Source organism: Lithobates pipiens, unplaced genomic scaffold (genome assembly GCF_037356315.1).
Source record: "Lithobates pipiens isolate NorthernLeopardFrog02 unplaced genomic scaffold, aLitPip1_a1.2 Scaffold_10, whole genome shotgun sequence".
Lineage (NCBI taxonomy): Eukaryota > Metazoa > Chordata > Amphibia > Anura > Ranidae > Lithobates > Lithobates pipiens.
In genome coordinates, this window is record NW_027507686.1 from 51,577,054 (window position 1) to 51,591,977 (window position 14,924).

The 14,924-nt window shown below is 42.5% G+C and overlaps 1 protein-coding gene across 1 annotated transcript in view; it reads right to left on the reverse strand.

Moving 5' to 3' along the window:
- The window catches only part of CPNE2 (copine 2), a 249,774-nt gene that overhangs the window by 52,498 nt on the left and 182,352 nt on the right, over window positions 1-14,924 (reverse strand). Inside the window, exon 10 of the mRNA XM_077454744.1 lies at window positions 11,903-11,962. Coding sequence (XP_077310870.1) covers window positions 11,903-11,962 — 60 coding nt within the window. The remainder of the gene's footprint in view (window positions 1-11,902; window positions 11,963-14,924) is intronic.

The window sequence follows — 14,924 nt, forward strand, 5'->3', positions numbered from 1 at the left end:
CACTTCCAAGTCCACTTGAAGTTCAAAATGGATTTTCCTTTAGTAAATAAACCCAATAAACCCATAGTGGTGATCAAACACCACCAAAAGAAAGCTTTATTTGTGGGGAAAAAATGATATGCATTTTAATTGGGCACAGTGTTGCATGATCGTGCAATTGTCAGTTAAAGTAACACAGTGCTGTATTCCAAAAATTGGCCTGGTCATGAAGGGGGGGGGGGATAAATCTTCCAGAGGTCAAATGGTAAAGGACAATTGATGTTTTGGCTCTTTTCATAACTACTTATCTCTGTGAAACAGGATTCTCTGCATTATTGAACCTTAAATCAAAGTGTAGAAATCGACTTGTGTCAGATAACATGTCACAGTAACATTGTTAGTAGCTGTACCTCCATTCAATGCTTTCATTCCACAGAAACAACTGCAACCATCTACTAGTTTTAGCTAGCTAGGTATTTGTGATCTGCTAGTTCTAAATCATAAATACTACACAATCTTCATGAATTTCTTTAAGCTTTTCTGTTGCTAAATATTCATATGTAAAGTAAAACCAAGCTATTGACACATCAAGAAGGTCAGTTAGTGGCCTGGGATTTTTAATTGGCACCAAGATTACAAACAACTGAATTAAGATTCATAATATATATTAAATAATTTCTTAAAAGAGACATATTAAAAGGCGACAAAAGAAAATGTACATAGATTCAAAACCACTATATATATATATATATATATATATATATATATATATATATATATATATATATATATATATATATATATATATATATATATAGTACAGCTCATCTTCAATGCTTAACAATTATAAAAAACCCCAACACATTTCGACTCAACAGTTGTAAGTCTTCTTCGGAGGGTTGGTATAGTGGTATGATACATAGAATTACTCAGCATAACATGATGTAGGATGCAGTGGCGTAACTAGAACCTTCAGGGCCCCGATGCAAGAAACCATGAAAGGCCCCCCTGAACCCCAGCCAGGGCCCTTCCCTCCGAGTCCGGCTGTGGAACTCTAGGGCGTGGTCACAGGTATGACCTTTGTGAGCCCTGTAGTTCCACCACTGGCATCAGTAGTTTTTTTTTATTATTTTATTTTTTATTTTTAGGTGCCCCATTGGGGGACTGTCCCTAGGCAGGATGGGGTGCTCGTCCCCAGAAGAGATGAGGTCCTTTTCTCCAAGGCAGATGAAGTTACTGCCCCCAGGGGAGATGGGGGTCCCTGTCCCCATGTGAGAAGGGGCCCCTGTCAGGGGGAGATGGATGGGGTAAGTAATGGTGTGTGGGGGATGGGGTCCTCTCACTCACCATGACCAAGCTGCAGACCGCGCACTCATCCATGTTGGCCTGGGCTCCATCCAGTGTGCTGGACGGGTGATCAGCATATCTCCCAGAAAGACGTTTCATCATCTGTGTATGACGGGGGAGGAGGGGGGCTAGCAGACAAGCCTGCAGTGTCCTCCGGGGAGCCGGTGTTCTGGCAGATAGAGTCCTGCCATCCTATAGTGTCCGCTCCGTACTGCGCATGCGCAGTACGGGGCAGAAGAAGCTTCGGAAAATCTCTGAAGATGAACGACGCCTATGCCGTGAGTGGAGGTGGTAGCCCCACCATCCAAGCGGACATAGGGATGGGAAAATTAGAGGGCCCCTCGCGGGCGAGCTTCGCTCGCCAAGCTTCGGGCTCGGCCTCCCTGCGCTCTGCTCTTTTATATTCCTACTCTATGTCCACTTGGATGGTGGGGCTAGAACCTAGACTCATGGCGCAGGCGCCGTTCATCCTCTGCTATTTTCGGAATCTGTGTGTGCGCAGTACACAGCGGACACTATCCGATGGGGGACCATATATGATAGGACACCGGCTCTCATAGGGCTGCACTGCATCTGTGTGCTTAAAGTTTGTTTACCCGGGAGAAGTATGCAGTGAAGTGTGGGCCAGACTCGGGGGGGGGGGGGGGGGCGGGACTCTGACTGGGGAGAACATACATCGGACTGAGCGGCAATGCATGGAGCAGGAGAGGGGTACTCTGAGGAGCCAGCCGAGGACACAGGTCATGTGGAGAATGCACAACTAAAGAGCAGCCAGTGCGATAGTTGAGCATGGAGCTCTGCTAGTCACCCTCCACCTCCAGCCACCCGTGTGCATGGTGCACTGGTACCCCTAGCTGCCTATGCTGCTGCCGGCCATATGTAGAGGGGGCTTCATGGGCCCCCTGCAGCACAGGGCCCAGTTGCAGTTGCGACTGCTGCACCCCCTATAGTTACGCCCCTGGTAGGATGGATGTCTTTACCAAGGTTGGTCCAATGACAACATCCAATATAGCAAAAAGGATGCAATGAACTCCCCACAGAATGACACAACAGATCACCTTAAAAAGTCTCAATCGACAAGAGCAAAATAAATACTCCCCAAATGTTGGATTCTGGATGCTTATCGATGTGGCTGTGATTGCAGGATTTGTTCCTTCTCCCCCCCTCCTTTTTTTTATTCTGAACCACCCTTGTTGAGACAATTTGGGCTAACTCCATTGAAGCCTTTGTATATTATATCTTGCCATTTGGAGAGGATTTTTTTGCTACCTGTCTTGATACTTTTTGATTGAGACTTTTTAAGGTGATCTGTTGGGTCATTCTGTGGGAAGTTCATTGCATCCTTTGAGCTATATTGGATGATGACGTGACTGCCCTTGGTAAAGATTTGCTGTACTATATATGTGGTGGTTTTGAATCTTTTATTGCCTTTTAATATGTTCGCCAACAGAAGGAGCAGCAGCTCCGAGCGTGTAGCCTGCCTATCCAACCCTTCTCACTCTGTGGAGTCCTCCCCCGGAAGTGATCCCGTGACCTCATCCCCAGCTTCTTCCTGATGGCCACGGGATCTGCTCCAGGCTGAGCAGCAACACGGACTGCAGCTTCCCATCTCTGCATAGAAATACGGATCTGAGGCTTCCCTACGGACCACTGACACACAGATGAGCCTTTGTATTTCCTGTAAGTGTGATTTTATCTGTGCCATTAAAAGCTGTCTCTAATACTACACTCAGGTGGCGCTACTTTTTCTACCTTCTTCTTGCCTAATCACAGAGCCAGCTCTTTGAGTACAGCAGCCGCTATTGATCTGCCACGATTAACTCTTGAACTATTTATGGACTTACTGCTTATTTAGCGAAACATTTCAGCCAGTATGTGCACTTACGTTCTTACACTTACAGTTACTACCACCTTGTTCTTGTATGCGTCACATACTAGCTCGTTATGAAATACTTACCTTAGAATGAAGCCCTGCAGCAGCGCTCCCTGCACACCACTGACACGACCGCCATCTTTCCTGGAGTTACTTTCAGGTTCACGGTTTCAAGCGCTGTGATTGACCTGAGCTGCAAAGACGTCACACCTGTGCATGCGCACGGGAGCCGCTGGTCACGGCACAGGCCCTGAAGAAATGGCATGGGAAGCTATTTCTTGAGAGCGCATGTGCCGATTACATAATCGGCGCAGTATTCAGTAAATATCTCCGAAATAGTGCAAGTTTAGGAGATATTTACCGTACCTATAGGTAAGCCTTATTAAGTCTAAAATAAGGCTTACCTATAAGTACAAAAACACCAGGGGAGTATACTTCCTCTTTAAAGCTATTGGCACCTTTTGAAGTCACACTGGTATGTATTAGGACTTTTGAAGATGATGATTGTCTGGTGAAGGCAAAGGGGGTATGGAAATATACTGGGCACTCCATTGGGGATCTCTAATTACATATATATATATATATATATATATATATATATATACATACATACACACACACATATATATACATATATATACGCACACACACACGTGCATATATATTTTATATTTATTACTCCATTATTTCTTCATCAATTAAGCAAAGGTCTGGAGTTGATTCTAAGTGTGGTATTTGCATTTGGAATCTATTGCTGTGAACCTACATTATGCATTCAAAGGAGCTGTCCATGCAAGTGAAACAGGCCATTGTAAGACTTCAAAAACAAAACAAGACCATCAGATAAATAGCAGCAACATTAGGAGTGGCCAAATCAACAGTTTGGTACATTCTGAGGAAAGAAGAATGCACTGGTGAGCTCAGCAAGATAAAAAGGCCTGGACGTCCATGGAAGACAACAGTGGTGGATGATTGCAGGATCCTCTCTATGGAAAAAAAAAACCCATTCACAACATCCAGACAAGTGAAGGACACTCTCAAGTGATGGAGGCGTATCATTGTCAAAGTCTACAATCAAGAGAAGACTTCAAAAGAGCAAATACAGAGGGTTCACCCCAAGTTGCAAACCATTCATAAGCCTGAAGAATAGAAAAGCCAGATTAGACTTTTGCCCAAAAAAAAATCTAATTAAGCCAGACCAGTTCTGGAAAAGCATTCTTTGGATGGATGAAACTAATATGAATCTGTACCAGAATTAAGGGAAGAAAAAAGTGATCCAAAACAATCTGTAAAACATGGTGGAGGCAGTGTGATGGCATGGGCATGCATGGCTTGCAGGGGCACTGGGTCATTGGTGTTTATTGATGATGTGACAGAAGACAGAAGCAACTGGATGAATTTGCAAGTGTTTAGAGATATACTGTCAGCCCAGATTCAGCCAAATGCAGCAAAGTTGATTGGATAGCAGGCATGTACTGGCCATCGGGACTACCGGGAGTTTCCCGGTGGGCCGATGGCTCAGTGGGCCACTCTGATGTAAGTGGGCTGGTGATGGGACACTCTGATGTAATGGGGCTGGTGATGGGACACTCTGATGTAAAGGGGCTTCTGATGGGACACTCTGATGTAAGGGGGCTGCTGATGGGACACTCTGATCTAAGGGGGTGCTGATGGGACACTGTGATGTAAGGGGGCTGCTCATGGGACACTCTGATTTAAGGGGGTGCTGATGGGACACTCTGTTGTAAGGGGGCTGGTGATGGGACACTCTGATGTAAGGGAGTGCTGATGGGACACTGAAAATGTAAGTGGGCCGGTCTGGATGAAGTCCAGGGCCAAATATCTGTCCCAGTCCAGCCCTGTTGGATAGCGCTTCACGGTACAGATGGATAATGATCCAAAACACACTGCAAAAGCAACCCAGGAGCTTTTGAAGGAAAATAAGTGGAATATTCTACAATGTCAGCATCAATCACCTGATCCCAACCCAATTGAGCATGCATTTCACTTGTTGAAGGCAAAACTAAATGCAGAAGGACCCACAAACAAAGAACATCTGCAGACAGCTGCAGTTAGAGCCTGGCAAAGCATCAGAAAGGAGGAAACCCAGTCTTTGGTAATATCCATGGGTTCCAGACTTCAGGCAGTCATTGCCAGTCAAGGATTCTCAACAAAATAGTAAAAATTAACATTTTATTTATGATTATATTCATTCATCCAATTACATTTGAGCCCCTGAAAATGGGGGGGCCTGTGTAACAAAAATGGTCATAATTCCTATGCAATTCAGGTGTGGTGAATAGCACTATGGCAGTCTATATAGCACTGCATTGCAGCGCAATGTAATCAGGCTCTTCCACGGGCCATATACAGAAAAAGTTCAAGTAGAATTGTGGTAAATAAAAGTTATTGAATACAAAAGTAAAAATATACAAACATATCACAACGATTTATTCCTATTTGAGGAAGGGTGTGATGCTGTTAGCCTGAAACTGGAATACTGCCGACATGTTTGAACTTTGTGTAAATATATATATATATATATACATATATACATACACACACACACACACACACACACACACACATACACACAGTATCTCACCTCACAAAAAGGGGTGCCCCCCACACATTTTTGTAAATATTTGATTATATCTTTACATGTGACAACACTGAAGAAAATACACTTTGCTACAATGTAAAGTAGTGAGCCATTAATGTCTAAACCGCTGGCAACAAAAGTGAGTACACCCCTAAGTGAATATGCGAAATTGGGCCCAAAGTGTCAATATTTTGTGTGGCCACCATTATTTCCAGCACTGCCTTAACCCTATTGGGCCTGGAGGTCACCAGAGCTTCACAGGTTGCCACTGGAGTCCTCTTCTACCAAGGAGCTGGTGGATGTTAGAGACCTTGCACTCCTCCACCTTCCATTTGAGGATGCTCCACAGATGCTCAATAGGGTTTAGGTCCGGAGACATGCTTGTCCAGTCCATCACCTTTACCCTCAGCTTCTTTAGCAAGGCAGTGGTCATCTTGGAGGTGTGTTTGGGGTCATTGTCATGTTGGAATACTGCTCTGCGGCCCAGTCTCCAAAGGGAGGGGATTGTGCTCTGCTTCAGTATGTCACAGTACATGTTGGCATTCATGGTTCCCTCGATGAACTGTAGCTCCCCAGTGCCAGGAGCACTTGTGCAGTCCCAGACTATGACACTTCCACCACCATGCTTGACTGTAGGCAGTACACACTTGTCTTTATACTCCCCACCTGGTTGCTGCCACACACGCTTGACACCATCTGAACCAAATAAGTTTATCTTGGTCTCATCAGACCACATGACATGAGTCCAGTAATCCATGTCCTTAGTCTGCTTGTCTTCAGCAAACTGTTTGTGTGCTTTCTTGTGCATCATCTTTAGAAGAGGCTTCTTTCTGGGATGATAGCCATGCAGACCAATTTGATGCAGTGTGTGGCGTATAGTCCAAGCACTCACAGGCTGACCTTGCTTTGTGCACTGGTCCAAATCATTTGGTGGAGGGGGGATTAGGGTGTGGGGTTGTTTTTCAGAGGTTGAGCTTGGCTCTTAGTGCAGTGCATCAATGCACAAAGCAAGGTCCATAAAGACCTCACAAATACACTTCTGGAAGCGCTTCTTTGCTCACTTTTGTTGCCAGTGGTTTAGACATTAATGGCTGTGTGTTGAGTTATTTTGAGGGGACAGCAAATTTACACTGTTATACAAGCTGTACACTTACTACTTTACATTGTAGCAAAGTGTAATTTGTTCAGTGTTGTCACATGAAAAGATATAATACAATATTTACTAAAACGTGAGGGGTGTACTCACTTTTGTGAGATACTGTATATATTACAGCAACAATAGTAACAGCACACTCTTGCCAAGTCTCTTCTGTTTACCCAGTAAAAATGTAACATTGATATGTGTACTGGTGTGCAGCTCTGATATCTTAAAAGGTATAACATTGTAGTTATGCATCACAAAGTTACTATCCTGGATCAATGTAAACACATGTGATTTAGGAAATGTGAACATGTTGTGATCTGATAAAGAATACTTTTAAAATGGAACATCACCCTATAAGGGAAGTTCAACTTTAACACCTCCTTCCCCCCGTCTCTCCCACTTTTGACGTTTATTTTTTATTTTTTGTGAGCAGGTGCCTAGTAGTTGGTGCCTGGGCAATCGGAGAAGAAGTTCCCTCACTTGCCCACAACCTTCTGGGACATGTAACAGTGAAGTGTAAGTGTTACAGTGAAGTGTAAGTGGCACCTTGGCTTTAACCAAAACCCCCTACAAGGAGTAATGGGCCAGTGACCCTAGTGGCCCCCTGGCTATTTTGCTACAAGATGACACCTGGTTGAGGCCCCCTGAATCGCCACACCAGAGAGTCACAGGAACCAATTTTTTGCATTGTGGAGATATGATAGCAGCAATGCAATAAGCCAGGGTTAAGGTAGAGATCAAAGTGGGTGGCAGACAGGGTTAGTCAGTGTTTGGGCAGAAGTTAAGGCAGACAGCAGCCAGGAGTTGTCAGTGTCAAAGCAGAGGTCAAGGGGGGCTGGAGTCAAGTGTAGTTGGCATCCATGCAGAGGCCAAGGTAGGTAGCAGGCAGAGTCAGCAACGAGGACAGGAAATACGGGAAGAGTCAAGCAATCCAGGTCAGCAAAGAGGAAGGCTGCGCGATTTTCTCATAAACATAGTGACTGACAAAAAGACACATCACCAACAACCATAAGGAAAGGAGTTTAACTACCCCTCTTGGCCTGTGTGCATGCACAGCATCAGGGACACATGTCAATGCACATTAAGGCATGCATGCTAACATGTGCATGCTCACAACGCAAAGGTGGACACGTTTCCTGGTTGTACAGGCACAAATCCTAGAGGTACTGTAATAATAAGTAAACCCTAATCGAATTACCCAGTTAGATAAAGCACTGTGCTTCATAAACAACTGCCATGTTTTTCTAAATAAAATACTTTTTTCACTGTTTATTCAACCTGTTACTCGTCATGTTACATCTCAGCCCTGCTGATCTTCTGAAGCCACTTTGCCACCATTCCTCTCTACATACATGCACTCCAGGAATGGCAGCTGGCCATTTCTCAGGTTGAGTTTACTTATAGCTGTGTGAATGTTCCACTATAATAATAATAATAATAAAGATTAATACACTGTGCACTTTCACTCTGCAAGGGGATTTTCTCCAGAGCTTAGTAAATGAGGTGAAGCTTCACTTTGCAAAGTATATCTATTCAAATGCAAGGAAAAAACAAAAACACAGCATTTCTGCTGGCACATGATTGGATGATGGAAATCAAGAGCGCTAACCCTAATTTACTACGCTCTGGAGCAAATTTTCTTACAGAGTGCAACTACACTTGCAAAATGCGCAGGGATTGATTTACTAAAGGCAAATAGACTGTGCGCTTTGCTCTGCAAGTGCTGTTGCTCCAGAGTTTAGTAAATGAGGTAAAAGCTTCACTTTGCAAAGAATACCCAATAATTAAAAAAAAGAAAAAAAAAAAAAAAAGGAAAAAAACAGCATTTTTGCTTGCAGGGGATTGGATGATGGAAGTCACCAGAGCTTTTGCTAATTTACCAAGCTCTGGGGCAACTGCACTTTGCAAAGTGCACAGTCTACTTGCCTTTAGTAAATCAACCCCAGGGTGTCTTCATCCTACTGCAGGATGATTCTGAAGAAGAACCTTCATTACAGGATCCCAAGGTAATATTTTAATGAAAGTTGCAAATTTAAAACTATTACAAATGACTTTTGACCTTAACATTTTAAGGCTTATATGAGAATTTAGTAATTGGGTTTACATATACTTAAATCTACAATCTCCACCTTGCAGAAGGTAGTGAATGATTCTATTAAATACCAGATGTGATTCTAAGTATTTGTATTCGGAAGGTACAGTAACACTTTGAAAATCCATTGTTCCTAATGTACAAGTTAGATAAGTCTCAAAAGACATGTTAACATGTGAGTTATTTGTAAAACATCACATCTATTATCTGTAATCTAACCTATCTGAAATGATATATAACCTACCATGTAATTGAGAACAAGACAGAAATTCTAATGGTCGTTTGATCTGTCATGCACTGTTAGAACCCAAATACATTATTTAGAGGTACAATTAGTGAACACCAGAATCAGCAGTTTTAGAATGGCTTTAAAAGCCATATCACATGTACAGAGAGGACATCGGCATTTCACATTGTCTAAGAAAAGAATATTACGCAATGTTTTGGTGCTAAAAAGCAGGTTTAGGGAGATCACAATACAGAGAGGATCAATACTGTGAATTAGCAGGACAGAAACCGAATACAGCATAGATGCACTCTATGACACCGGCCACTAGGGAATGATGATTAGCAAAACCAGCTTGTTGCTTATAACTATTTCCTCAATATATAGGATGACCCCCCCCCCCCCCCCCACCTTATGATCAAGCATCACTTAATCCTAACACTTGAGCCACCTTTATAATAACGGGAGATATACCAGTGTTCATGCCTGTATGATGAAGACCCAAGTACTTGTTATCGGTGTGTTTAAGGACCGCCAGGCAAGATTCTATTAGGGCTGTGCTGTCATACCTCGTACATAAATCCCAAGAGGGAAATCTTGTCATGCATTTCTGTTATATGACAATGCACACACATTTTACTGTTCTATCAGCAACTGTCTAACTCGTTGAACTGGAATGACCAAACTTTTTGGAGTTGATTCATTAAAGGACTATGGAACATTCTAAGATTCTGAAGAACTGAACTCCAGGAAAATTTGTTTTAGTTGTATATAGAGAGTGTGGAACAGTTGATATTTTGGTCAAATTATTATTTACGTGTAACCCTATTTTGGAGATTTTGCTTAATTTCTTGTTCACCGAGGTGCTGACGTCACCTGGGCAGGTAGGCACACACAACTATAAAAAGGTGTCAAAAGTTCTAACCCTTTTCCAGTCTACTAACCCATCTTGATTCTACATTCTGTTTTTCCTCACTAGAGATTTCTCATCAATTTGTGTCCCGACAAAATAAGTGCACAGACAGCAAGATATAATGGCTGCTTGGCCAATGGCGGTGCGGTCATATGTCAATTACTAGAAAAATTCAGCACCCTATGTGCAAATGCAACGTAACTGAGGTCCCATACGAGACATGACCAATGACAGAATTCTCCCTTTTCAAAGTGATGATACAGAACAAAGTTGTTCTAGGTTTGAGCTTAGAGAATATGAAGCTGTGATCACTTCAGTCATGCAATAGTGCAAGCAAAACTCCTATTCTTTTATTAAATTTCCCTTACACATAATTGGGTATTCAAAATTAAAAAGCTTAAAGGGGTTAAGCTGAAAAAAAAAGGTGAAAAAAACCTGTCAGTGACCGGCCCCCATCCCCCCCCCTTTTACTTACCTGAACCATCAAACTTGACTCGGCGGGGCCGTTCTGTCTCTCTACCCGGGGTTCTCGGCTCTTGATTAGATAGATTGATAGCAGTGCAGCAATTGCAGCAATTGGCTCCCGCTGCTGTCAATCCAATGACGTGAGCACCAGGGGGGGGGGGGGGGTTGGGGATTGCGGGGCCGGGTCCTGTATTCGGCCCCTATGGACACTGAATGCTAGACTCAAAAGCCATCAGGTGATCCCCTCGGGGAAGCGGATCTCTGAGGGGTTTATCAGATGTGGGGAGGAGCCGCAAGAGCCGCCGGGAACCCCAGAAGAGCAGGGTCGGGGTCACTCAACAATCTGCACAGTGGAGGTAAGTATGATATGTTTATTTAGTTATTTTTTATTGTTTTTTTAATCAATCACTTTAACCTTATTCACCAAGCTGAATGAATGCTCTCTACTTATTCTGACTCTAGTGGTTAGAATAGTGCAGGGTTTCTCAAGCCAGGTTCCTTCAGAGGTTGCCAGGGGTTCCTTGAGCATTTTCTGCCTCTGAGATATGTTCCCACTGCCACCATTGATCTTCTTAGCAATCTATAAAGGGGCGATTCTTCCCAATGACCACAAGTGTAAAGAGCATTCTTCCCACTGACCGTCACATTAATGTATCATGAGTTGTAGATCTAGTAATTTTTAGCAGGAGTCCCCCGAGAAAGCCAAGTTATTTCAATGGTTCCTCTGTGTTGAAAAGATTGTGAAAGGCTGTAATAGTGACTATCCCTCTCTGAGACCTCCAAGGCTTGAATATAGCGGAAACAATCTTCATCAGATACCTTAACTCACCAAACACCTAAAATTTACAAATGTCTTTATTGCATGCAGAACACTGAGGCAATACAATAAGATGTTGCAGATTTAATATAGAAGTGGTTTAGATAATCAAAAATTAGTATTGGCTTTCTTGCCCCAGTGTTTGTCTTGAGAGGAGGAAGAATTAGAGAAGCCCACACAAAAGAAAAAGGAAATTACCTCATAAGAAGGGGGGAGGAAATACAGAAAATAACATGCAATACAAAAATGGTCACAAAGTGGGTGGCAGTATAACCAAAAACAATTAACCAGAAAACAACGTAGGCTACATATACAGATACAACTGCATTTTCTATATACTGCAGAGGCAGCGCCCTACTCCTTTAGTAACTCAATCCCATGACAATAAGTCAGTATATCTGTATAGCCAGGATGGTCACACAAAGAGCAGTGTTTAGTACTTACTGTAAACATTAACTGGCATCCTCCTAGTATGTAGTCAAGGAAGGTATAATCTCTTGTGATCTACCAAAGAGAAAATAATGATACCGTTATAAAACAAAGTATACAGGTTAAATACGTCTTAGTTATCAATGGGTGTATCCTGTTTAAGATACAAGGCTTAATTCACAAAGCTAACAAAGTATCCTTAGTTTCAAAAACAGTTATTTTTAGTTGAGTCCAAACAATATTGGAAATTACAATGACATATCTGAAAATATAGTGACTTGGACTGGTGCTAAAACTTCAGATTATTCCTTTTATGTTCCTGCTTTATAAATGAAGGAAGTGGATTGTCAAGTAGTTCCTACTTTAGACACTTTTTTACTCGTATAGGTTGCCATGTTTTCCAGATAGAAGCCCCAATATTTTAATAGATTAGAAGTCAATTTTTGCTCTTCAATTTTACAAGATGAAACATGAGGTTTATGTCACACTGATGATCCCATAGATGGCAGGAGGACAATGCAAGGAGTGAAAACACTCACCTACAGTGAGGGAAAAAAATATTTGATCGTTTGCTGAACGACTGACAGAGAAATGGCCAGTCTATAATTTTAATGGTAGGTTTATTTTAACAACAAGAAAATGCAGAAAAATGCATTTAAAAAAAGTTATAAATTGATTTGCATTTTAATGAGTGAAATAAGTATTTGACCCCTTTGCAAAACATGATTTAGTACTTTGTGGCAAAACCCCTGTTGGCAATCACAGAGGTCAGAAGTTTCTTGTATTTGGCCACCAGGTTTGCACACATCTCAGAAGGGATTTTGTCCCACTCCTCTTTGCAGATCCTCTCCAAGACATTAAGGTTTCGAGGCTAACGTTTGATAACTCAAACCTTCAGCTCCTGCCACATATGTTCCATGGGATTAAGGTCTGGAGACTGGCTAGGCCACTTCAGGACCTTATTGTGCTTCTTCTTGAGCCACTTTGTTGCCTTGGGTCATTGCCACGCTGGATTGCCCATCCATGAACCATTTTCAATGCCCTGGCTGAGGGAAGGAGGTTCTCACCCAAGATTTGACAGTACATGGCTCCGTCCATCATCCCTATGATGCGGCAAAGTTGTCCTGTCCCCTTAGCAGAAAAACACCCCCCAAAGCATAATATTTCCACCTCCATGTATGATGGTGGGGTTGGTGATTTTCGGGTCATAGGCAGCATGCCTCCGACTCCAAACACGGCAAGTGCAGTTGATGCCAAAGAGCTTGAGTTTGATCTCATCTGACCACAACACTTTCACCCAGTTCTCCTCTGAATCATTCAGATGTTCATTAGCAAACTTCAGATGGTCTGTACCTGTGCTTTCTTGAGCAGGGGGACCTTGCGGGCCCTGCAGGATTTCTGTCCATAACCACGTAGTGTGTTACTAATTGTTTTCATGGCAACTATGGTGCCAGCTGCTATTAAATCATTGCAAAAAATGATAGTTCTGGGCTTATTCCTCACCGTTCTCCTGACCATTGAAACTCCACAAGGTGAGATCTTGCATGGAGCCCCAGACCAAGGGAGATTGACAGTTATTTGTGTTTCTTTCATTTGCGAAGAATCACACCAACTGTTGTCACCCTCTCACCAAGCTGCTTGGCGATGGACTTGTAGCCCATTCCAGCCTTGTGTAGGTCTACAATATTGTCCCTGACATCCTTGGACAGCTCTTTGGTGTTGGCCATGGTGGAGAGATTGGAATCTGATTGATTGCTTCTGTGGACGGGTGTCTTTTTTATAGGTAACAAGGTGAGATTAGGAGCACTCCCTTTAAGAAAGTGCTCCTAAGATCTGCTCGTTACCTTTATAGAAGACACCTGGGAGCCAGAAATCTTGCTGATTCATAGGGGATCAAATACTTATTTCACTCATTAAAATGCAAATCAATTTATAACTTTTTTGAAATGTGTTTTTCTGGATATTTTTGCTGTTATTCTGTCTCTCACTGTTAAAATAAACCTACCATTAAAATTATAGACTGATCATTTCTTTGTGAGTGGGCAAATGTACAAAATCAGCGGGAGATCAAATACTTGTTTTTCCCTCACTGTACTTGCATGTGTTGATCCCTCACTGGCTGCAGAACTCAAGAAGCACTGTCTCACTGCTGGTTTTGCAGCGTTAATCGCCAGCGGGGGATTGATAGTTTGCTGTTAAAACCATAGAGTGACACATTCAAAGCAGTTGTGTGCTTCTCTGTAGTTTCTAGTGATCTGGTCAATGGCGTATTCTTGCTAATGATCTCTAGTGTGACATGGACCAAAAATGATAAAAGAAATTACAGCAGTATCCAACAGTATGGAAAAAAGCCAATGTTTGCAGACATTAAAAGAAGAAGGAACTGTCCTTTGGAAGGCCATCACCCCTTGGATTAAAAAAAAAATACTCTTAGACCATAAGTAAGTTCTCACTTTCAATTTTTGTTTCACGGGTTACCCTCCTTGAGGAAACTTTATAAGAGAAGTGTTCTACGTCACCGCGTTCAGAATGATCTGATTTTCCGACAACTTTGTGAGACCGTGTGTATGCTGGACAAGTTTGGGCCAAAATCCATTGGAAAAAATCTGAAGGATTTTGTCGTCGGAAAGTCCGACCATGTGTACAGGGCATTAAGCTATGTACACAGAATGGGATTTTCCGACAACAAAACTGTGGATTTTTTTCTGAAGGATGTTGGCTCAAACTTGTCTTGCATACACACGGTAACACAAATGTTGTCAGAAATTCCAAACGTCAAGAACGTGGTGACGTACAACATGTACGACGAGCCAAGAAAAATTAAGTTCAATAGCCGATGTGGCTCTTCTGCTTGATTCAGAGCATGCATGGACTTTTGTCGGAATTGTGTACAAACGCTCGGAATTTCTGACAACAAGTTACTTGTCGGAAAATTTGACAACCTGCTCTCAAACATTTGTTGGCAGAAATTCTGCATGCACATGGTTGGACTTTCTGACAACAAGCTCACATCCAACATTTGTTGTCGGCAAATCCT